General features: G+C 42.9%; 1 protein-coding gene across 1 annotated transcript in view; it reads left to right on the forward strand.

Annotated features, from left to right (window-relative positions):
* Nucleotides 1-737: 737 nt before the first annotated feature.
* gpc1b (glypican 1b) overlaps nucleotides 738-25,539 on the forward strand; it is a 68,188-nt gene continuing 43,386 nt past the window's right edge. Inside the window, exon 1 of the mRNA XM_073491737.1 lies at nucleotides 738-897. Within this exon, the coding sequence (XP_073347838.1) occupies nucleotides 738-897 (160 nt within the window). The remainder of the gene's footprint in view (nucleotides 898-25,539) is intronic.

Raw genomic sequence — 25,539 nt, forward strand, 5'->3', positions numbered from 1 at the left:
ACGGAAATGGCAGGAGGAACGCGAAACCTCGTCTACTCTTTCTCCCTCTCTCTCTCCCTTCCTCTCTCTCTCTCTCGCTGTCTCTCCCTTCCTCTCTCTCCCCCGCCTCCTCCTCATTCCACAGAGTGGCAGCGCTGGCATAGCATCGTTCAGAAAACCCTGAGCTGGAAACGAGCTGCGGTGGCTGCCTGCCTGCCTGCCTGCCTGCCTGTGCGCACCTTTTCCCTCAGATCCCCCCGGGGCCGTCATAGCCGGTAGGTGTGCCGGGCGACAGAACCTGGCTGCTCAGCGTCAGCGCAACACGCTGCTATTTTCTGACTCCAATTATTTCAGCTGGTAACTGCTTAACCCAATTCTCTCACCTCCTGCTTCTCCCCCTCTCTCTTTTTTCTAGGTGAACCGAAAAACACTCCCAAAACAGTGGATTTATGAGCCAGGAGATCTGCGCTCATCCTGCGCACGGAGTGAGAAGATATCTGGGGAGAAATACTGAAGCTCCTGTCCGGTCCACATCGGCTCGGGACCTCTGCGCTGTGAAGAGTCGCTCCTGTGCCGTGCAGCAGCGCACTGAAGGGGCAGGAGGAGATAAAGGAAGGTGGAGGATATTTTACGCACAGCAGCACTCAGTAGCTCTGTTTGACACGCGGCCACTCACTGGGAGTCTACTGCTCCCTTTAGGACTCAACACAGTCGGATTTTGCACTTGACCACAAGTCCACATACAACAGTCGGCTGGGATGGATTCCTTCATCATAGCGGCTCTGGCTGTGTGCTCTCTGACGGCACCAGCCTATGGGGACAAAGGGACCAGCAAAGCCCGGAGTTGTTCGGATATCCGGCAGTTTTATACCGGGAAAGGATTCTCTCTGGATGGCGTCCCCCAGGCTGAGATATCAGGTGAGCTCCTTTTTTTTTTTTTTTTTTGTTTTAAATTCACTCTGTTGCGGTCATGTTGCGCGCACTCCAAATCTGATCTTTACCCCTGAACCCAAACACACGTCCAGGATCCTCTAACTCTATTAACTGTTTGAATGATCCGCTTAATGTGTTCAACACGCTGTGGAGCACCATACAGTTGCTATAAACTCAATGACACTGAGAAGCATAATCCCTCTGCAAGTCCCCCCTAGGAATGTTAGTCTATTTTGGGGCCAAAGTCGCACCTGCAGCAGCACCATTTATTGTATCCACAGTAAGTGTTGGTGTGATCTGACATAATCCTGTAGAAATGACTGATTGTGGGGTGTGTGTGTGCTCGATGCAGTTTGCACACACTGTAACTTAAAGATGTGTCTTGTTAAGCTTGAAATGAAGTATTTTTGTCGCTTGATAGAAACCCAGTTTCTATCTTTATGCCTTTTGAACCTGCTCACACTCATTTCATGTCACACGGCAAAGCAGAGGAGTTATTCCTTGAGATGAAACACAGCTTTGAAAAAGATATTAACTGAGTACAGACATGTCACAGACGATCCGCCTGTTTGATCCCTGATCAAAAAATGTGAGAAAGTCCCTTTAAAATCTCTCACGCTTGACATTTTTTGGGAACACAGATGCAGGATCAGCACCTCTCCTCCTGTTCTCGCTTGTCAGCTTCCCCATCGCTCCCAAACACACCCTGATCTTTCATCTTCCCTATAAGTCGTCTTCATGTGGGGAATTCTCCCTTATAGACTGTCAGCCAAGTCACTTGACCATGTGCTGTGGAGACCAAGCAAACACGATGCTGCTCACTGTGTCATTCACGGTCTGATGTTAGACAGTCACAAGCCCCTGTGTGTGCAGTTCAGATGATTACATGTGTGCCTCTCCTGGAATTCAGTGCAACGCTTTCACACACACTGAACACACACACACACACACACACACACACACAAGGTTTACTGCAATTTCAGGTTCTACAGTTACAGTATCGTACATGCATGGACAAGACAGGAGACTGTGACTGTGAGTGCTTACACAACCACTTTCCAGTGCACGGATTCAATGGAAATAAGTCAATTTTGAACTTTTTTTATTTCCTTGCCTCAAAGCTGGAAAATGAGGGAACGCGAAGAACCATTCTCTGCGAGTACAACACAAATATTTGAAGTAATCTGAGCAGAGATGTGCGCAATGTACATCGGAATCTCGCTCCGGTGGCTCTCTCTCTGTCACACTGCTACAATCTGATAACCCTCTCCTCAAACATCCCCTCCAGACTCTGCGTCAGTCACCTCCTCTATGTTGTCCGATCCATTCTCCACACAGCGCTGCACCACTGTGACAGCAGATAAACTCCTGTGACGACAGTGATGTTTGTCCATTAGTGCATGCCGGATGGCACTGAGACACACAAGGGTGACTTTCCGCAGCATTCACACAAAGGTCACACACTGGAGATGATCCTAAAGTAGAAACTGCTCTATTTTCTGACAGCATAAGAGCATTGTGTCTTGACAGACATAGTGCGTGGGGGTGTTTTTACAGATTTTGGGGGATTTCCCTTCAGTTTCTGACGATCTACACCTGCAACAAAGATGCTGGAACATTAAGAGGAACATGAAATCCCGAGCAAAGTTATCCTGATCCTTCCCTAGTGATTGCACTGATAAGACAGGAGGAGAGATTACAAGATTTGAGGGTGGGGCGTTAATGTGATGAAACTATTAGCTCATGTCTTCGCGCCATATATCACAAGGTAGTGAGGGTGAAGTCACAACTGGACACTTCTAATTTAATTGATTGACCATACTGAATAAATCATCTGACAGCATTAACGCCAGCCCCCGGTCCCTTAGAAATCCCCTTTTCTTCCAAATGTCTGCAATCCATAATGCGTTAAGGAGCAAATCTGTCTTGTCATGACACCACCTATTCCTCTTGTTTCAATCAATGATGTGGAGCTTACTCAAGTCCAGGGTCAATGCTTTCGGAGTAAGAGGGAAAATAAGGGAGTGAGGCAGACCAGATAGAGAGCTGAGAGAGAGAAAGAGAGATGGAGGAAAGGGTGGAGAGGAGGGGGTGGATTTGGCTTTGACAATATTTCTCCCCCGTGTCCCCATCTCTTGGCTCTCAAGCATAAATAACAGCTCATCCCGCTCCAGTCTGGCATATTAAACACCTCAGTAAAATATGAAAGCTTTAATTTATGCCTCCAAATTATGAGCCACCTGAATGTTGTGGATGATCCCTGACATTTGCAGAAGGATATTTCCTGCGGTGACACCAGGGCCCGATAAACCTAATGTATCGGCAGGGCCCGACTCAAGGTCACACGCTGAGTACATCACCTCGGCTCAGGCCGGGAGGACAACTGCAAACTCTAAAAAATTATGTCTACAGTCGCAGCACTTTTGAATCCTCTTCAGCGCCGCTGCACAATATATGAAATTCCTCGGCGAATGTACTTATTATGCAAATGTATCAACAAGGTCTAAAAGTAATATGCATTGGGAAAAAGTGCTCTCAGCTACTTTTTACCTTCACTCATCTGTTCTTTACATACTTTTCTCAACATGTGAGGTAAAAATGAAAGAGCCAGCTCGACACCCTCATCCCACATCGCAGTCGCAGTTTGATCACGCTCAGTCAGCGGTGAAAGAAGATTCCCAGATATTGCTCTCGCATCGGTACGCCTCATGTAACAAGTCGGTCGGTCCCCCCTGTTCTTAAGTAATCAGCTCTGGAGGAAAAGCCACGCGGAAGAAAGCTATTGAGCTAAGGTTGAGCTGTTTGTTATCGTTGTGTTGAAGCGCTGTTCGCTGGACCGCGGCGACAGCATCAGTTGAGCCGAAAAATGAGAAGCGATGGCTCCGAGTAATCAGGTGAGCTGATTGATGCTCCTGAAATGATGATGCTAGTTTAACTCCGTCGAGTGTAATCAGTTTTGGAAACAGATTTTTTTCGTTGGCGTTTACCGAAAATGGATGATTGATTTTTATGAGGCTCATCTGTCTCCTCCCTGCACTGCCCCCTCCCTGTCCCACCCCATCATTACAGTCGTGATGACTTATCTTTTTGTCTTTCAGGGGATGACATTCTTCATCTCTCTGTTTCTCTCTCTCTCATCGCCTCTTAAGGAGAGAGGCGCCAGACGCTCTTTGAAAGCAGCTGGCAGCCAATGAGTGCTAGATGCTCAATGTCACGGAGGCCTACACAAAGAGACAAGCTGCATGAGACATCTGTAGGAAGGCTAGTAGCATTTCGGTGTGGCATTGGCTTTCCCATGCTGTATTTGTGTTGTTGTTGATTGCTGGTTGCTAGAGGCTGACTGTGAGTCGCTCAAGTGTCATCCCTAACCAGCGTTTGGCTAATGATACAGTGGGATTGCTGCTCACCAGGCCTGCTAGGAACTGTTGTAGACTCGAGACTGATTTGCGGCTGGAAATATGGGCCGATCGGTGTGGCAGCCCACAGCGAAAAGTATGGGAATGTTTTGAACTCAGCAGCTTCACTGTGAGTCTGGATGCACTGTAAGTCTCGAAATGTGCAATAGCTGTAAAAAGCTAAAGCAGAGCAGGACGTTTTTCGCACACCGGGTGGAAAAATCTCCCCGGGCGACTCCCTCACCTCTTAGACTGAGGCTGATGATAAGGTAATGGCTGCCAGTGTGTTAGCTTCCCTCTTCACCACTTTGCAGCCAGAGGTTAAATGGAGATAGCTGGCGAGCCAGAGAGAAGCTGCAGAAGCAACAGCAGCAAAAATACAAAGTCATGGTCAAAAATATGTTATATGAGAAAACAACTGACCCAACATCCAACCCTCCCCTAACGGCCCATCCACTTGACTGTTCACGCTCCAAAGCAAAATGCACACCATGTACAATGCTGTATGTATCTAAGCTCTTAATCTCTGTGGACATACTCATACAGTATCTGTAACCCTAACCACCAGTTGTTGTTAGCGTAAGAACCTCCAGCTCCTGCGTCCGCCCCCCCCCCCCTCCTGTGATGCTGCTTCACCTGCAGTGTGCGCTTAATTCTTGTCTCCTCAGCAATGCACTCTGATGCCAGTTAGGATTATGAAACATATGTTCACAGTGTTATCTATTATTTAGCAGGCCTTTAGTACTACTAACATCGCACTGTTAAAAGTGACGCTGAGCTAAATTGTGTCTTAGCCTGTGCCGTCTCAAAATTAACCCTCACTCCAAAGTACAGGGCATGAAGACACAAACTGTGATGGACACCTGGGAAATGTGCGTCTAGCAGTGCTCTGTTTGCAGATGGATATGTCATTAAATTAGACAGTCAACCTCTCAACATAAGCTACTTTTAGACGAACATCTTGTCACATAACTTTGATGGCACTTGTACTTTTTGTGTCAATGTCCAAGTTCCTCATTTAAAGTACTTTTGGGGGCGCTTTATCCCATTGATAGGATACAGTCGAGACGGGCAGCAAACAAGCGGAGAGAAGGAGGGGGAAGGACGTGCAATAAAGTCCTGGGATCTGGGAAATTGCAATTACATGGTGAGCAACTTAAAAGCCCCATATGCACAAGGATAACCCCGCCTGGGTCCTTTTTTATGTAGAAGCTATAATCTCACTAGGTCGGACGTCATAATATTTTCATAACACTTCTAATGCGGCATAAGTCTGGGCTGAATGGCATTATCTTAATGAGCAATATGGGCTACAACAGCAAGGTTAAATAGGAACAGAAAGAAAACAAATGTGGTCTTTTCATCTGTATGAAGAGTACTGTAATAAATGATTCACTTAATCATCTTTTATGCTCAAAGAAAATGAAAAATGATTTAAAAAGATTGTATAAAAAATAAATGTATATTCCCTCTTACCTGTGGTGATTTTAAACCGTCTAGATTGTTTCGTTATGAGTTTTGGAGATTTTGGCTGTAGAGATGACGGCCAGTCTCAAATATAATTTGCTTCTAGTGTTTCAAGTTCCAAGATAAACATTTGGAAAACTCAGTATTTCTGTGATCAGAATCTCGAGTTCAGAAGAAAGAAAATAGTTGCTACATGAAACTGCTCACAACAAGGTCTTTGTTGAGTAACCGGGTCATGGTTGCTGGAAAGAGACATTGCTGTTGAGTTTTTCAAATGTACCTTTCACCATCACAAGCTGAGTGCCATCTCATTCCATTACATTCAAGAGAAGTCAGACATCTCTACTGTCCATATCTCCAAACCTCTGCAACTCACACCAAAGCGATCTAGATGAATAAATAGCACTTCAGGTAAGAGGACAAATATGTATTTATGATTTTGGTTCCTTCAGTTAGTTTTGTTAAGGAGATTCTTCCCTTAACCGTGCTCAGAGAAAAAGAAACAAAACAAGATAAAAACACCACCCTGAGCACTCTACTGTATTTACATGTTCATTCATGCCAGCTACATAGATGACTGGGAGGGGACCGAACTTTAACTATAAATAGTAAATACTGTGTGTGTGTGTGTGTGTGTGTGTGTGTGTGTGTGTGTGTGTGTGTGTGTGTGTGTTGAGATAAGCTTGCAGTTTTGTCATTGCGGCCGTTCTGGACAGTAGCCTTATCTCCATCCCATTAATATCCCCGCTGATGTGCTGTTCTTATTCTCCATATAGCGGATAACTAATTGATCGCACTGAATTACATATTGCCGCCTTGTGAATGGAACTCATTAACTGACTCGGAGATAAGAGGGCCGAGGCTTATTTGAAGGTTAATTTCGGCCCGAAGCCCCGTGCATCTGTTGTTCTTCCTCTTACAGACGGATTAAAGCAACGGCAACAGTTGTTCCTGTATCACAGTGTGCAGGCTCATAACTCTGCTGCAGTTCGAAGTGTGCGAGTCCCTGCATCTGGGCTCCTGTCTGTGCCTGTCCGTGTGTGTCTGTCTGCGCGTGTGTTTGTGAGCGTGCACGTCTCTCTGTGTGTATGTGTGTTTGCTTGCCAACTGAATATGCCGGAGTTGTTAAAATGCTGAAGTCAGTAAGAAGCCTCTTGAAGCATTAAGCCATAATGGGCTGCAGGGAGCATGAAACAGACCACAGTGTGTTTGATGTTCACCATAGAGAGAGGGAGAGAGAGAGAGGGCCGATGGACTGCTGACTGTGACTGGCCCTGGTCTGCTTGGTTTTGCTATTCCCCTGCTCCGCCCTGTGACAGGCTAAATGTAGGAAAAACGACGTAAAACAGGAGAAGAGAAGAAACGGTGGAGTTAAAATGGTTAAAAGCAAAAATGCTCTTTTTAAAAAACGTGCTTATGTAATCAATTTTGTTCCCAGGCCTCTTACAAACATGGTAACCTGGAGGACAGTCTGTCTAAACATGTTTAGTTGGTCTGAACTTTGCGTAGTGTGGGAACCTTTTCACAGATTGCACAGTTACCTGTTTTTCAAGTAAAGGGCAGACCATGAAGTAGTTATCTCGAACTGACTCACTTTTGGGCAGACAATTGGAACTCATTTTCAGGTTCATCATTTTATTTTGGGTTATTACTAGAATAGGATTTCATGCTTCAGTGCTCAAAAAACTAATCAGTTTTCTCATACTGTCCAGTGCTGCAGCGCTGTATTCTCCCTCTGTCTGAAACGCTCTGTTTTAGCTCCCGTCTCTTTAAGGCCTGGTCTGCTCTGATTGGTCAGCTCACACACGCCTGAACCAGCATCGCTACAACTGCAACAACAGTGCAGCTGTAAATTCTTACGGATATAGAAATTATGCAAATATGTGACATGGTGAGGTAGAATGATGTCACAAAGTCATGTAATTAAAGGTGAAACTACTAATGAGGCGTTTCAGGAGCAGTGTTTTCTGTGGGAGAGGGGAGCTTCTGTTGGTGCAGACTTGAGCCTTTTTAACTTTCAAGACCCTTTACACGCACAGGAACCTATATAACACACTAAAGGAAAGGAAAAAAACGAAAAAAAAGCATAATAGGACTCCTTTAAGGACTGACAAAAGAATTGCAATCTAATATGACTCATCTTTTTGGACGTAAGATCTGACAAGAGCTGTCACTATTTTCCTTCCTATTTCCTATGATTAATTTAGGAAATTGTATAAAAAGAAGGAAATTGAGGTCCAAGAGAGGCTGGTGATTGCTTTTCAGAATATAATGCACTACCTTGACAAGTACGAGCCGCCTCTTCTCTGACCAGCGTGTGCTTCAGCTGGTGCCACACCTCTCTTCTGCTCTTTTCTCTCCTCATGAGCTCCTCATGTCTTTTGTTCCCTGTCACTTGTCTAATGTGAGAGTGGGAGTTCACACGTACAGCCCTCCCTTGGCAAACTCACAGAAAGAATGAGAGACAGAGAGACACAGATGACAGCATAGGCCAGTCTTTTTTTTTTTTTTTCTTGTCACCACAGGGGGTTGCAGTGTCATTACAACAGGCGTATGTGTGTGTGGTGCGGGGGTGGGGGGTGGGGGGCATGTGTTCCTCTGAGGGCTGCAGTGTGTTGGTGTGTGACTCCTCTTTTGTCTTCAGAGGAATTGGCTGTGTCAAAAGGAGAATTATTCCCTCGCCACAGCAAGCCCCTTCACTGTCTCTTGTGTGTGTGTGTGTGTGTGTGTGTGTGTGTGCGGGGCGGATGTTGGCTGCAGATGTGTGGGCATGTGCCCGATGTGTCTGTAAGCGAATGACAAAGTGTTCATATGTGTGTGTGTGCCGCAGATGTGTGATGACTTCTAAAGCCGTTGTGAGAATCTTATTAAAGATAACACGAGGCACATTCCTATCCATTTGTGGTCATCGTGTGTGTGTGTGTGTGTGTGTGTGTGTGTGTGTGTGTGTGTGTGTGTGTCTGCTGGCGTTTTTTCATCAGTTATGTAAATGTGCATGTGTTCCACCCCGAGCTGTTGTGGCTCACGTCCCCTCCAGCAGTGCTTTCTGTAGACTAGGTGAGTATTTGAAGTGACAAGGAACTGGCTCTAGCTCTCAGCGTGGCTCCGCTTCTGCTCAAGCTACCTCTCCTCTCGCTCTCCCGCTGCTTGACAGATGGTACGGAGCCAAACCAGGACGCCCACTACCATATAAAGTAAGGGCACGCAGTACGAATTTAACGGGGTGACACGCCCAACGCCAACACACACATATGTGCTGTTTTCAGCTGTGGGCTGGAGTGTTTGCTGGGAGACTTTCGTTCTTTTGGGTGAAAAAAAAACGTATCTTAGAGGGGGAATCCTGCGGCGATGACATCTGCGCGGACAGACAAATGCACACACAAACACATTGATTCTGATTATTGAGGGTTTCTTGTTGAATCCATCTTATAAATATTTGATTAAGGGGATTTTCAGCAGATTAAGGCTGCCAGCCTCATAAATAATGTGATATCTTTTAAAGGTGCAAAATGTAAGAGTTTTAGCTCGTCATCGAGCCCTGCTAAAGCCTGATGGCGACCCATTCATGTGTATCCGGTGTGTCGGGGCAGGGAAACATCTAAAACATGCAGGACAGCCGGCTCGAGGACGAGGATTAAAGAACACTGGTCTAATCGATTAATCAACTAGAGGCATTCTGACGAGAAATTACTTTGTCATGTCCTCTGTTGTTTGAAATGATTTGTGTGGCAGCAGCTACATTTTGCTCACGACTGTCTTTTTTGAAGCCCGGGCCACACTTTTGAGCGCTTCTCCCATTTTCTGATCCAGTTCTCAGCATAATTGCCAAAATAGATGGCTATTCTCTGATGGAGACAGCCTTCAGGCTCCTATCTCTGAAAGATAAAAAAAAAAGGAGGAAATAGGAATTGAGGAGATGAGAGATTGGCCCTGTATATAAAAAGATAGGAATAGATGATAAGATCAGTGAGGTTGTCGTCTAACTGTTGAATGCCTGAAATATGTCTGGCACCTCACTGCTCCGACGGCTGGTGCACACAATACAGATTTAATAAAGATAGGACACATAGGCTCAATAGTACACACATCGGCCCTCGACTACACACTTCCCTTTGATAAGCAATCACTTCTGCTCTGCCCTGTTCAACAGTGGCCCTGTCTAGGTTGTTATTAAAAAACACCACAGCTCACATCCGCGGAATAAAACAGTGCAGGAGGAGCCGCGTAGAAACCCGGACTCATCGAGTCTGAGTGTGTGTTTCTGCTTCTGTGTGTGTGAAGCCGATGTCCCAGGTGTTTCCAGACTTGTGAATATCTTCTTTGTCTCCAGTTTCCCCTCCTCTCCCCTGAGGTGTAAACATTATTCTCCATAATCTCTTCCAAAACTAGGAGCATGTTTCCACATACTTGGGATGCAGAACGGTTGCCACTTCCTCCTCATCTCCATCAGATCTTCTGCCGCTCCGGCAGTTTCCCTCTTTGCCTTTTTTAAATTGGTCATTTTGGAGGATTTTGTTTTTTAAGCTGCCCGAGGCAAGTGGCGCCACACAATAGCGTTATTTTCACTTTATTGTTACTTGTTCATAATTTCCTGAAGGCTTCCTCTAATCGAGATAAAGCGTTTCACACTAGTTTCCATTATCGTAATTATTTTCTCCTCTTTCTCTTTCTCTCTCCCTTAAGTCGTTGGTGCCTCTGAGGCGTTATCTCTCCCATCCTTCCCCCTATCTGCTCCTGCAGAGGAAGTTGTGAATTCATTTATTTTTCATGTGAAATTTACTGCATGCTCACAGATGCTCGACAAAAAAATATTGCTAGTTTGTTTCTGGTGCGTGCCTGTTATTTTTTATGACTCCACATTGTTGTGTTCTAATTTTACCACACGTTTTATAGTCTAAACATTAATGCATATGATTCAAGAATACGATTTTAAAAAATCTCCCTGGCACCCCACGATTCCTCTGTCCTGTGGGAAACCATTTTCTCACACCCACTTCAACCTTCCGCCAACTTCCTTTGCTCTCAGTTTGAATGTAATTACAGTGAAATCTGTGTGTTGTTTTATTGGCTTCCTGGAGGCCTAGCAAGCACAGTTTTTCCAGACTTTACTGCTCTGTGATCCTACTGCATGTCTCCCTCTGCATCCGGTACATTTTTGGGATCTCCACTGTATAATTGGCTTCAACTGCAAAGATCCTTCGTCCCCCCATAACATTGGCTCCTCTAGAAACCAGAATACCCAGATGAGTTGTTCTAGCCGTGCACTACAGACTCTTTATATCTCCCTCTCCCTGTTTGTGGTGAAGCAGCTCTCCTCCTTTCCCTCCGAGTCCACTCTGATGTTCATCCTGTTGGATTTTGTGCTCTCTAAGCACATTTTTCTGTAATTAGATAGTGAGATCTGGTTTTATGTGACATCATTTCTCAAGCGTTATTTGTGGCAAAGGAAAGCCCCATGTAGTTCATGGTGGTTTGCTTATTTGGCTTGACCAAGCTCGGCTATTTCGATCCCAAGGTAGGTAAGAGTGACTGAAGATGGAGGAGCGGGAATGACCAGAGGATTACTAAGGCCTGATGAGAAGAGGGGCGCATAAAAAAAGCTCCTAATTACAGGGGAGAATGTGTAATTACTGTCAATTGTCATCCTGTTTGCTGGTACAGGATTAGCTTTTTATTACCCAAATCCTTATTATATTTTTCCACTATTCCGACTTTCTCTGTACTGTCTCCTTGTCTGTCTGTTTCTGTTATTCCATCCGTCCCTCCTCCCTCATGCAGTCCATTTCTAGTCAGTTTTATAATGTGTGACCCTTTTTCAGAGAACGTTTCTGGAAACTGTCTTCTGAACAGAATCAGAATTGGCCAAGTATGTTGCCCACAAACAAGGAAATTTGTTTTTTCATTGCTCTCAAAATCCAATACTTACACTGGAAAACAGCTAGGAACAAGAAAAACAAAAAATATAAAGGAAGGCAGAAGAATCGGTCAGAATTGTGATGCACCAGCCAAGTCTCAGGCCAAACCGTGTCAGAGACCCGCAGATCCACTAGAGATCAGCGTGTGAGATGGATGAATACAATTCAAAGAGATTAAAAACAAGTCTGCATCAGGAGGAGGTCGGGAATTGGTCCTGCGGTTTTGGACTTTCACCCAGGCCACCAGAGATTGAGTTGCGTGCCAGGCACACAGCCAGTGGTGACTGCTTTGAAGAAGCAGTTATTGGAAGCGGAACCGTGATCTTTTCAAAAACCCAACCAAGAAGTTTTTGTTCCTTTATGTTGAAAATGTAACAGGATGTAGCATGTTTGTTCGTGGTAACTGTGTGAACAAAATAACTGTGTGTGTATGTCGAGTACTCTCAGTAGTGAGCAATAGAAACAGTGCAAATAAATACTGAAATAACATGCGTACATGGAGTGTTTGATTATATTCAGTATCTACATATATATCTCTATATACATTATGTGCAATGTGCAAAAGCATTTATATTGACAAAGACAGTGCATAATGACATCAGGTTAAAAACTATAATTAGTAATGGAAGGAAGTGGATGTAGATATCAACTCTGTACATCCTGTAGAGCATCATGTTTTTCTGCCTACACCTTGTACGCTCATTATCTACCTGAAAGGATGGAAGAATAGTGAAAATTGACTGAATCACATTCTTTGGAACAGGAAAGGCTACACTGAAGGATTTCTCATAAAAAGGCATTATCGCTCGAGTTTTCCTGTGTAAGAAAGGGAGCATTAAAGTACAAATTCAAAACACATAAAGCAATTTTCTATATGAGTTTAAACTGTTTTGCACAAGGAGCCTGGGGGGGTTGTGCTACTGTACAAACACACCTTTATACACCCCTCTCCCCTTCCTCCCAGGAGGGGAAGGCCGGCGGTGAGCTAATGAACTTGAAATGACAATGACTTATTTAGCTTGCATTTCCCCCGCTCAGCCGTAGCAGAGGGCATTTCAGTCGGGCCCACTCGTCATCGTTTCATCACCTCGTTGTTTGCTATCCCTTCATTGCACCCTCACTATTTTCATCTCTTCTTCCTCCCCTGCAGAGTCTTCCCTCATAAATATTTTACATCTTCCAAATGAACTCTGTCAACCCAGGCTTAGCGCATGGCTGGCTGCCTTGTGTGTTTCTAATGCGTATAATGTGTTTGTGTTTGAGGCTGTGTACTTGTATATAAATACATCCTGTATTTAAATATATCTCATATATGTAAAAATGTTGTTTGACTGTTTAGGTGTCTTGCTACATTATTCAAATGCCTGAGCGCACACACAACGTGTCTTACACAATGTTTTCATTTTTTATTCAGCGGTTATTCCACCAGACAAGGTGACTACAAACACGTTATTTCCATCGACGACCTGTTGGCTCTTGTGCAGGATTACATGTGGTACATAATGTACATACTGTATGCATATACTGGGAGCTGCTGAGCGCTATGCCAATCATTGAGAGCATTGGCTCATTCAAGGTCAGATTGACAGTAGTTATTGAGCAGAGACGAAAGCTTTTATTATGAACATTCTCCACATCTGACTCTCAGCTATTGCCTGCAGAAACACAGCGATGATCATATTGTTCTACGGCAGTGCTCTTTACCTCGTATTCATTTTTAAATGTGTCTGAGCTGCAGGTGTGCAAGGTGAAGCGGTAAGTGCAGCGTGCTGTAGCTCTTTGTTTCAACATATTAGAGGGATTTTTTTGTGGGGAAACTGAGGAACGCTAGGTGCTCGCTCGCATGCACAAATATCTGTTTGGATGATTTTTATCCAGTGTCTCTGCTGGTGATTGTAACAGTTATCTTCGTCAAAGACAGTCTAGTGTGTCTGTTCTCTATTTTGTGTGCGAGTGTGCTCTGGTTTCAACTGAAAGCCCTCTCTGTAAATCTTTCATGCTCTTGCAAACTTCCTGCTGAGATAAAATGGAGACAGATGATGCGTGGGGCTTATAATGCAATGTCAACTTTCACCCGCTCTCTGTTTCATCCTTCATCGTTCTTTGCCTTCTTGCGTCTTGGTTTATGTTTATTTCACCACAGCATAACTACTCATAACACCAGTGTTTCCCATAGGAGGGCTGTGTACCTGATGTTTCCCACACATACAGTTTATTTAGCCCAAGTAAACTGTAAGTGTGGGAAACACATTTAGTCTTCAGCTAACTCTTCATGTCTTCTTTCATCACACCTTTTCAAACTCAATTTCCGTCTCCATGCTCGCGTCCTCTACTGAACTTACTACACACGTCTACAGTGTGTGACTAAATCACTTCTCCAAGGTGTGAAGCAGATAGGAGCCCCGTGTCCATGTCACACTATTCGTCTCCCGTGTGTCCCTGTACCCCTGCACCCTACTTTCCCAGCTAAAACTTGAGCAGCCTCAGCTTCAGCCCTGGGGCCCCGGGCATCGCTCAGTCAAAATTGACTCACAAATCCTGTTGGGCAGAGAGGAGACTGTGAGGCTCAGGATGAATGGCTCAGCTCTGTCATGTGATGTCTGCTGATGAATGGCAAAGGGCCTTGAGGACAGGATGGACTGAACCAAAGGAAAGTGGGTCTGGTGTTGGTCTCCTCACAGAAATTTGATGCTAGAATATAAAAAAAATAAAAGGATCTCTGACAATATTTAAACATGCCTTTTAAAGTCTCTCCCCCTGCAGCATTTACTTGATGATGGAGAGAGAAAAGTAAAGTATGCTCTTCCTACAGGGAACCTACTTTCCCTGTCTTGGTTCTGGTAAATTTACCCCTCTTTGCAATATGGTGGTGATGCAAAAAAGCCAAGCATCAAAGCTTTGATGTTTCATATTGGGGTGTTTTGTCAGAAGAGTTTTGCACTCTCTGAGATGAACTCTCAGAGAAACAGCCCGGCTCTTCTTAAATCTCCCATCCCTTTTTTCCAGGCTCTCAGTGTTTGAGATATGAGTTTTGGAGTTGAGACTTTGTTCCCTCTCTCCAGTCTTATATCCCGTCTTCCTATTCCCCCTCAAGCTCTCCCTCGCTTTTCTCCAGCTTTCTTCACCTTCTCTCAGTCCTTCTGTGTCCCTTCACATCTCTCTTGGCTTAGTTCCCTTGATTAAGCACAGCTGTCGCACTCATCGCAAAGCCCCTCTTTTTCCACATTGTTATATAAATTGGCATGCTGTCTTTCTCAGGCCCCTGGCCCTGTTGATTTTGGGTGACGTCAATAACTGTTGTTTATGCCTTGGACACGGAGCTGAATCCGCTGTCTCCTCTGACCGCTTTGACGCAGGTCATTCAACCAATACATAAATGTGTCTTTCTGTTTGTGTGTGTGTGCATGTTTATTCGAGTGTGCACCAGTGAGGCGTGCTCGTTAAATTAAAATCAATCACAAATTGCTTCTCCAAACATGTTCCCTCCCCTCAATTACTTATAACTGACTTGATTATTATCTTTCATGCAGCCCAATGAGTTCAAATTCTTATTAATGGTAGCGTTTGCGGGATGTGACTGGCACTGGAGCACTGCTTAGCTCCTCTGAGCCACTCAGCGGAGGCAGAGATGTGTACCTGCAGGGCACTGTGGCAGACTAGGCTGTGACATTGAGGTGACGGGGACTTAAATCATTCGCCATTGTCTGTTTATCTGCTGCAAGCTGGGCAGGAGTAGAGCTGAAGGGTGAGATGACCTCTGGAGACGGACAGTACGCTGTGGCACACACACTCAAAATACACTCATTTACACACACGTTTGCACGTTGGCCCACAGTTTTCCACTCTGTGTACTCACCGAGCACGCCATATGTTTTAACCACTCCGGGCCTGATGGACTCATAAAATAGATTTCCAGAAAAACATGTTACCAAGATGAAGTTTAATGAGTGGTTAGTTGTATGTCTTTGCTGCTCTCTGGGACGGTTATGTGGTAACATTGTGCAGCCAATATTGATTCCATAAAATATTTCATTTTGTGGTGTGGTATGCAGAATGCGATGTCTTTGAGGCATTTTGCTCGGGGCTTGAATGAGTTTTACAAATCAGACACATGTAAAAAAAAAAAAATAAAAACAAATAAAAACAATTGCTGATTACAGTTTTTCCAACTTGAACTTCTTCTTCCAAGTATTTCATTTCATTGTTAATTGAGTATTGTCCACTGGCACTGTGCCATTTTGTTTTTCATTTTGTCTAGTTTACAACAACTTCATGGGTGTTAATTTGTTTGCGGGTCACACTGCTTGTAGGAATTATGCACTGCAGAGCCCTAATAGCCATGCATTGCAGTTTTGCATATTTGCAGAGCCGCATTGTGAAACATACGTCGCCATCTTAGGTCTTAGCACATGTCAGAAAATGCTGGTTTTATACCTGGAGCGTCTGTCAAGGCATTTTCAAAAGCCATGTAAATGCTAGGTTTTGCAAGGAGACTTGTGCAAGCACAGCACTTACAGGATAAGTACACTGAAAAAACGAAAATTCAGTCATTACCTTCTCACCCTCGTGCGGGTGAAGTTTCGCAGTCCACAAATGTTTCACAATAAAACAGCATTGCAGCATTGCCCTAACGACTGCAGTAGATGGGGACGTTAGATGTTTTAAATCATTAAAAAATACAACAACAAAAAATTCCAGTTATTAAAGATAATAATGCAACAGATGTGAGAGCACAAAAATTGTCTATTCCATCTACAGCACTGCAGACAAAGAGTGAATACAGAATGCATACATATCCATGATACTTTAAATCATAGAGTACAATGTATCATAAGGAAATTGAAGTTTAAATTTAGATTTAAAGATAACTGTAATTTTCTGACAATCAACTAATCAATAAGCCAACTTATTGTTCCAGCTCAATACTTTTTGCATTCTCGTCGTCACAAGATGAGTGAGCACACACCTGTACGACGCTATAAAGAGAATTGCGTGCATGCTTGACCCATATCTTGCCTGAGTAACACTTCGATGTATGTTATATTCATCCTGCGCTTTACAAAGCACCAAGGATGGGCTGGAGGACTTGAATGGATGCTAAATGTATCTCAGACATCTCTCCAAGGACATGGCTCCATTGTGATGGGAAAGCACTTCAGCCCCTTCTGATGAGCCGCATTCACTGACAAGCTGCTTCATCCCCCCCTCCACTTTTCACATACAGTTACCTTTCCTAAAAGCACTTTACTCTAGTACTCTCTGTTTGCCTCCCTCCAACAGGCATGGAAAGTTATTCTATGTGGCGGCCTACCAGCTCTTCTGGAGCTAAATGACATGCAGCGGTTGTTAGAGGAGGCAGCTTTAACTCAGCTCGAACTCCCAACCTCCCACATCACCCATTTTGCAAATCGTAGCGAGGTCCCCCATCTCTCTTGGGAACATAGCGCCTAATGCACCATTACACTGCTATAAATACTCTCTTCCATGGAGCATATTCACACTTCCATTGTTATGTGATTATTATTTTATTTCCACCTACTGTCATGGGCCTTTAGTGTATTAATGTCCATTGTTATTTGAAGGAAAAAGGAGCGTAAGAGCAGAGTCCTGCTGTTTCAAATGATTGTTGACAGCTATAATGCTGCTCAGTGTGTGTATTGTTTACAGTTTAACATTTAGATACAGCATCCCTAAGCAGTCAGTGTTTATTGCCCGATTGTGTTTCACTAATTGCCCCCAGAGCAGAAGCTGTTTTTGATCAATGCTCAGCAGAAACGTACGCAACAGACCTCTTTATGAGTTTGGGTGGTTCAAAGAGAAAGCACTGAGTAATTTTTAATGCTTAGAGAAAAACAGGAGCGAGCACTTCTGTCTCTGGTGTTGCTGTTTTTCTGTCAACTTGCAGACATGGAGAACATATCTTCTCTCATCCGAAAAACAAAAACAGGGTGATCACTTGGTCCTTTCTTTGTGTATTTTTTATTCCCTGAAATAATGGCAGGGGTTGTGACCTGAAGAGATGTCTCCCTGTAATTAGTTTTCACCTCGAAAGCGCACATATTTTCTTGCATTTAATAATTATTTCTTTTAATGTGTCACTTTCTTTCTGCCTTCTTTTGCTGTTATAGCCAGATTTTCTAAAAAACATTTCAATCCCAGTTTTTGTTTTAGGTCCAGCACGAGTCCTGATAACATTAACTCTGGAAAGGATTTGCACAATTAAGTAGTGACGTTAAAGGTGCACTATGTAGTTTTGGAAAAGAAATTCAGACAAAGAATATATCAGAAAAGGAATATTCACAATAATACAAACTCAGACATATTTATAATTTTCATAACTGAATAAACAAGCCTTCCTCAGAGGAAAATAAGGTCACCAGAACACTGGTTGAAGCTAGAAAGGTGGCAGGGTCCGCCATATATAAACAAAGTCAAACAGAAGAACAGTTTGTTTGTTTGTTTAAGCATGAAAATCAACTAATGAAGATGTTTCTCTTCTGATTAAAACTTCTTCCCCAAAACTACATAGTGCTAGATAAAGATAAAAGTCTGGTGTTTCATTCTGTTGATTCACAGGAAGTGGAGTTATCCTCTTCAACATTTCCCACCCTCTGTAGCTGAAGTGGCAAACGTCACATAACAAAGCAGGGAAAAAAGAAAGAAAGTCAAGGCAACTGAAGCTCTACTCTGGCCATCCACTGTTTACTCACGGATTAGATCCCTATCTTTTCTAATTGACTTCCCTGGGATTGGCACGGTCACAGTCCGTCCACAAACACAGCTCTGGTCTCCCCGGCGTCCCCATGCACCCCTCCCTGCAGCCCAGTGAGACGCGCTCACAGCAGCAGTTGTTAGAAGTCTCCCCTTCACTAATACACAGTCCATCCAAAGTGAAACTATGTTTTTCACTCTGTAGTTTAATGAATTTTTTTTTTTTATGTTGGGAAAGAGGAAATGGATGAAAGCACTTCAAGGCCCCGGCGTTGCGCCTCCGCTCGTCCTTGTGGAGATGAGGGCCGTCTGTCTTCTTGTCAGAATTATATTGTCTCTGCCTTGTTTAGTAAACAGAATCTGTCGTGGTTTAGGGCGTTTATTGTACCTCTAGGTGTTTCTGCGGTCTGCATGTAGTTACTGTAAGTGTGTGTGTGGAATAACACGGAGGAGATATCTGCTTTTATGAGCAGGTCTGTCCTTGTAGTTAAAGCAGCCTGTAGCAGTCGGCCGTGCACTGCAGCAGTATCTGGTGATACAGACATCTGCCCTGGCAGTTAACTGGCGACTACCTCTGTAGTTATTATTGTAGTCTGTAAAGGGAGCCTATCATGCCGTCTGGAGACAGCCGCCTTAATAAGACTCTGTCAAGTTCATGTTCCTTTCTCGGAAGTAAAAGAGCCTTCTCTTTCTTTCCCTCTTTTTACCTTTCCCTTTCACCCAGTCTTTTTCTCTTTGGTAGGGACCACTGGCTGTAAGCTGGTGCTGCCTCTCCACCCTCCTCCCTCCTTTCCTTCACATCTAGCCCGAAGCAGCCTTTGATGTTCAGTGTCTCTGCTCTCTGAAACACCCCATATCTTTATTTTTTTTTTTTTAAAGACTGCAGGTGAGAAGAAACCTGCTCTTCATACCCCAGATTTTTCTTGTGTGATGACAATATTCAGCCAGCTGTTAGCTGTTACATCTCTCTCTGAGTTAAGGTGAAGCTCTCCTTTTGTCCTCGTTTTCTGCCCGTGGCTTAAGTCTCAGCCTGACTCGCAAAAGCCACGGAGACGTGTTAATTACAAGAAAAGGTCATTTGCAAGCTCGCTTTATCACTTTTTCACCTCCATTGACAGGGCTTATAAAAATACCTTCATACATGAAGGTTAATAATAGGAGCGCAAGTCCAGACATTTAACCAAGTTACTGTAGTTATTCAAGATTATACTTCCTTTTGCATGTGTCAAAGCTTGTTTCCACCCCCCAGAAGCAGAACTGAAGCCTGTATATCTGCTTTCACCGTAGATCACGGTATTGTGTTCATAAACATTTACCAGTTTTCTTTTTTACATACATAAAAAAAACCCACTTAATTTTACAATCTGGAAATTTCATGGTAAGTAGGTAATTAGTGGGTAATTACAAAGTAACATCAAAACTTTTAACTTTTAACTATTAAGTAGTTATACTCTGCTGTTTTCCGACAAACAGTTGATAAATCGCCGCCAATTAATACATTTCCAGGAGACTTCCAACTGGTTCCTTCTTAATTTCATTTCCCAGCTAGTTTCTGTTTAACTTCCCCTCAGCAAGCCACAGAACTGAAGTGAACCGATGCAGCTTAATTTCCAAATGGTTTCTGTGAAATACATTTTTAGTTGGAAATTAAGCTAAACAACTCACTTCACTTTAGCGGCCTGCTGAGGGGTAATTAGACAGAAACTAACTGGAAATTAACATGGAATGATCGACAATAAGCACGAAAATAGCAGAATATTATTATTAAATCATGTTGGGGGTAATTTTCAATAGATTGTGAGGTAATTATTGTGGTAATTGAGGGGTTATTTCAAAGAAAAATCAAATAGTTGCTTGGTAATTACCACCTACTTGCCATTAAATGTGCAGACCTGTGTATGACGTGTCAGGAAAATCATGTAAGGTTAGTCACAGTGTAAAAATTTGGTCTTTTCTTCCTTTTGATTTCATGAGTTTGAGACAACAGAGCTGTCAGACCCATTCCTCTCGAGTTAGGACATGTCGCTCTGAAGCTTACTGTACACAAAACCTCAGGAACATGCATCAATGCACACTCACATACACACACACACTGACACAACACCTGTTGTATAACTGCACCAAGGTGTGCACGTAAGACATAAAAGCGAACTGCTGCTGTATCATAATGACGTCCGTGTGTGCAAATATGTGTGTAAAAGTTGCGTTTGGCCTTTTTTCTCTTTTAATTTTCGGGAGAAAAAATCCCCATAAAGATCAAATAGGGCATGATCTGACATGTCTGCTTTGGCATGGCGCAGTGGTAGCTGACAGATTTGAAGTTAATTAAAAGTGCTCTTTTGTCCGTTGACTGATACCAGTGCAGCGGGATCTGGGGTGGTGCGAGGGACGTGGGTGGAGAGCACGGACCCGGGCCGCACAAAGGCGAGCTTTGTAGGTGGCTGTGATGCAGGGGGAAAGGCTACATGATGTCAGGCAAGTGCTGGCTTCAGTCCACATATTCAAGTCCAGCAGTCCTCCTCAGAGCATTTGTAACACCTTCACACAGCTGGATGAGGAGGAGGAGGAGGAAGAGAGGGACGAGCAGGTGGTGGAAATCTATCCTGCAGTACAATGGACTGCATTCCTTGGGAATGATAGGGTGCAGAATAATTTGGAGAGTAAGACATATTTTATTAAGGACTTCAATGCGAGTTATATGTCAAAGGTACTCAAACACTGTGCAGCTGCAGTGTAGATTAAGTAGACTAAGAAATCAGTACAAAGACTTCAGCTCATACAGTTTTAGCCAAAACAAGAGAGCAGCACTCATTTTAGCATCTCTGTGCTTACTCTCTGTTTTAGAACTGACTTAAAAATCTTATAATACTTGACTATTTCCATTTTATACTTTATATTTCCACTCCACTATTTTGGAGGCAAGTGTGTTACTTTTTACTCATTTACTATACATCTATTTGATCATTATAGTTAATAGTTACTTGCCAGATTATGTGCTGCATTAGAGCCAAGTAGTGCATTTTAAATTAATCTAAAGCTAATTGCACTGAATCAGATAATCAGCCAGGTATGTCGGTCTACCCATACAGTATATGTACAAGAAAATGTATATGTATAATTTACTTTTGCTTGCACTTTTGATACTTACGCACATTTATTTCCAGAAAATTGCTTTTCAGACTGAAGTACCTTTGATATCAGATACTTAACTTTTACTTTAACAAAGATTTTTACTAGAGATATCATGTTCAAAGAGTAATATTTGAACATGATATCTTTACTTTTACTCAAATATGACTTCTCTGTACTTTATACCACGCTGCTCTCTGGCAGGAGAGCGAATGAGTGTATTTTCCAAAATGTTGAACTATTCCTTTAAATGAAAAAACAGTTGAAAATAAGCTGTATGGACAGGCAGTCTGTTTTTTATTATGGAGCAAAACTGTGAAATAATCTGCTCATAAAAAGTAATCATTGTGTTTACGGGCACATTATCGAAGGGGAAAAAAAAACGTGCTGATCTGTGTCCTGGAGAACTCGTGTGTTGTACAACACAAAACGATCAGACTTCATTTTTACTCTAAAGGAATGATATCGTAAACAGTCGTCTCCCACTTCTGCTTGTTCCATTACTTGTGGTTATGCAGTGGTGCTGACTCCGTGCCATCCTGTGCCGGTTTTTGACTGGCACTGGGACTGCAGATAAGCCCCAGAGTAGCGTCATCGATAGCCCTCCAGTCCTTCTCATCGCTTGCTCTCTCTCTCTCTCTCTCTCTCTCTCTTCCTGCCCCCATCTGTAAATTCTCAATATCTTTTTCGACTGTCAACTTCTCCTGTCCCTCCTTGGTCAGAGGGATAACCATCTACCCTTTCAGCAAAAGGCAGTGCCCTATCTGTCTCCCTCCGGCCTCCCTCTCAGCTCTCTCTCTCGCTCTGGGAGGATAACCATCTAGCCTTTCAGCGCAGGCCAGCGCTTTCTGATGACTGTTTCCAGTGAGGGGAGGACAGTGGAGGAGCTTTGTCCCTCTCAGTCTGTGGTGTATTTCAGAAGCTCAGGGGGAAAGGGGGAAGTCGGTAACATGTTTTAATATTTGGACAGCACCACAGAAGGACACTTAATTTAATGTGACGGAAAGATGAGATAAGACTCCCAATCCTTTAAACTGGACTTGCTTGCTGAAACTATGTCAGCTGTTATGACACCAGTGCTAATGGCTGACTGTGTTAGCTAATTTGAGTAGCTTTGATGGAATGTAACTGAGTACATTTACTCAAGTACTGTTCTCACATACAACTTTGACGTACTTTACTTGAGTATTTCAATTTTCTGCCACTTTATCCTTCCACCCTGCTACATTTGGAGGCAATTATTGTACTTTTTTACTCCACTACATTTATCTGATAACTGTAGTTCCTAGTTACTTTGCAGATTGCATGCAGCATCAGAGCTAAAGCAGTACATTTTTTTAATTAATTAATTCTGCAATCAGAAAAAAAAAAAAATTCTGATAATCATTAAAATGCTAACTATCAGAACCGATACTGGGCTAGGCCGATAATGTCAACGCCAAATCAACACTAAGTATACAGTTTATACATACATGTTAATATATTTTTAATTTATGTTGTAATGTTATGTTGTACTTTTGATACTTAAATACATTTATTGCCAGAAAATTACTTTTAATGATTAAGAAAGTGTCATTTCAGATACTTTAACTCTTTACTTTAAGTATTTTTCGTCTGGATGACTTTCACTTTTACCAAGGTAATATTTTAAAGAAATAGAAAATACTTTTTACAACACTGCTGAATAGAGATGGGGAGCTTTATTGAAGGGGCAGCAGGTCAAGTTCAAGAATCAAAATCTACCACGATTTAAACCCTCACATAAAGATAACTTATAACATATCCCTCATTATATTTATTTTTCAGCACATGATGAAACGCCAGAGCAAACATTTCATCTGTAGACTCAACACAGTCTCTCAAATGTCACACCGCAGATGGGAAACAGCGAATTAAATTTGGCAACGAGAGAATGTTGAAGGTCTTTACAAAAAGAGAAACTAAATAAGGCATGTCTGAGAAAAATCTGATGTTTGTAAAACTGATGAAAGACGAACAAAATGTGTGGATAAAAGAAACCGAGAGAGAAACAAGTACGGCTCGGCATAAAACCAAGAAATCGTTGACAGGGCACGGGAAAACGTCTGAAAACTCTAAAGTCGACGAGCACATGAGCAGTGAGAGGAGGAAACATTAATAGAGTGTATCCCAGGGCGAGCGAGTGAAGGCAGGAGAGGGTGACAGAGGAAGACAGAAAGGAGGACAAGAGGAAGGCAAGAAGCAAAGCACTGCTGCACTTCGAAGTTCAGGAGTGCAGATTTGACAAGCATTTAGTTTTCTTTTTCTTTTTTTTTCCAGAGAAGAAAACCTATGAAAAGCCCTCTTTCATGCCTGGACTGAAAGGTGGGATTAGACGGAGGCACAGCGAGTGAAAGACACAAACACTCCTTTACACATCTTGTGCATTTACCTGTCAGAGCGCTGCAATAAAGCGGCTCCCACATGGGCAATAAGCCAAGATTTTGAATTCTAAAGGCCTAAAGGGCTGTCTGAAAACCTTCACACCAGAGTGGCTCTTTGTTAGGGGAAATACTTTCAGACGAAAGCCAAACAACGCTAATATTTCTGTCATGTGTATACACCTCTGATCTACTACATGTCCCATTAAAATTAACACAGTCTTGGGAGCTTAATACATCTTTGAGAGTTACATTCTGCTCTGACCTTTTAGCATCACAGTCGCACATCAGTTCCGAGCTCCTTCTGGATGTAATTTCCCATACAGCCGTGGTGAAGAGTAATTTGCTGTGGTTCTTCTCCCTGATCTATCTGTGAAGAATGCTCGGATTGTGTTCGGCAGAACATAAATTCTCAAACTGCACATAATCTGTCCAGTGGAGAGAGAACTAATGATTTTTTACGTCATTAAGCTTGTTCCACCGCTTGAGGGGTCATTGTGTGACCAGCCAGCCTTGCACTGTCACACTAATACAGAAGTATTTGAGGTTTTGGCGATCAAGAGTGGAATGTGTGAAAGTCTTTTTTTTTTTATGTTGTTTTGTCTTTATCTCCTAGTTTGACAGAGGTCAAGTGGTTCAGTCTGGCCTAGACTAAATGGACCTTCTTCCAGGAAAGGCCTTTATTGTTGGTTCCAGTCAAAGATTATTACACCAGCATGAAAGCATTTGCAAGGAGGTCATCAGGGCCAGGCAGCATAGCTACTGGAGACTCGACTAAACCTGAAGTTCTCTGAAAACACTGCAGCTAGTATGGTCAACATCTCACTTTGTTCTGGATTTTTCTTTATTTTAAGTTGTAGGACATCTTCTTAAATTGATTAATATTTAACATGTATATTTTATGCATGGTTATATACAGAAGACCACAGTTGTAACATTTATATTTAATTTCATGTTTAATGTAACCTGCAAATAGTATAAAAGCCACAGTACAGATCTCTTTCCCTGAGGTGATAACAAAAGGTCATTTAAAGTTGCCTGTAATTATGCATTGCACATGGTTAACACAGAACAGGATACCATGAGTCATTTCTGATGGTGATTTCTCTCATTTGTTCACGTCAATGCATGATTCACTGATTGCCCTTTTATTTTGAGATGGTCAGCAGGGTTAGATTTTTGCATGCGCACGCTCAAAAACACACAATTACAACAGCAGGCTATAATTAAGTCTGCCCTGCAGTCATACGGGAAGCAATAAGGGGCAGTCAAATGTTTTGCACTTGTGCATTTAATTTGAAGTGCACGGCTAAAAGCATAAATAATGCATCAATTATATATCATGCTTTGGAAAAGCTATTTGTCTTAACACAACCACTCAGATGTAGGAGGAGAAAGACCAGCACCAACCCCTTTTAGACCTAGAACTGATTAAAAGTCAATGTGTGGAATCCACGTTTGGAACAAACTTTTTCTGTATCACGCCAATGCACCCTCAAGCTAAACCACAAGGAACGGTGATTTGATATGGTAATGGGGTGATGATAATGTACTTTATGCACTTATGTACTGTGTAATGTAATGTGCGGTAACATTCAGTTAAAGGGTTGC

Source organism: Pagrus major, chromosome 21 (genome assembly GCF_040436345.1).
Source record: "Pagrus major chromosome 21, Pma_NU_1.0".
NCBI lineage: Eukaryota > Metazoa > Chordata > Actinopteri > Spariformes > Sparidae > Pagrus > Pagrus major.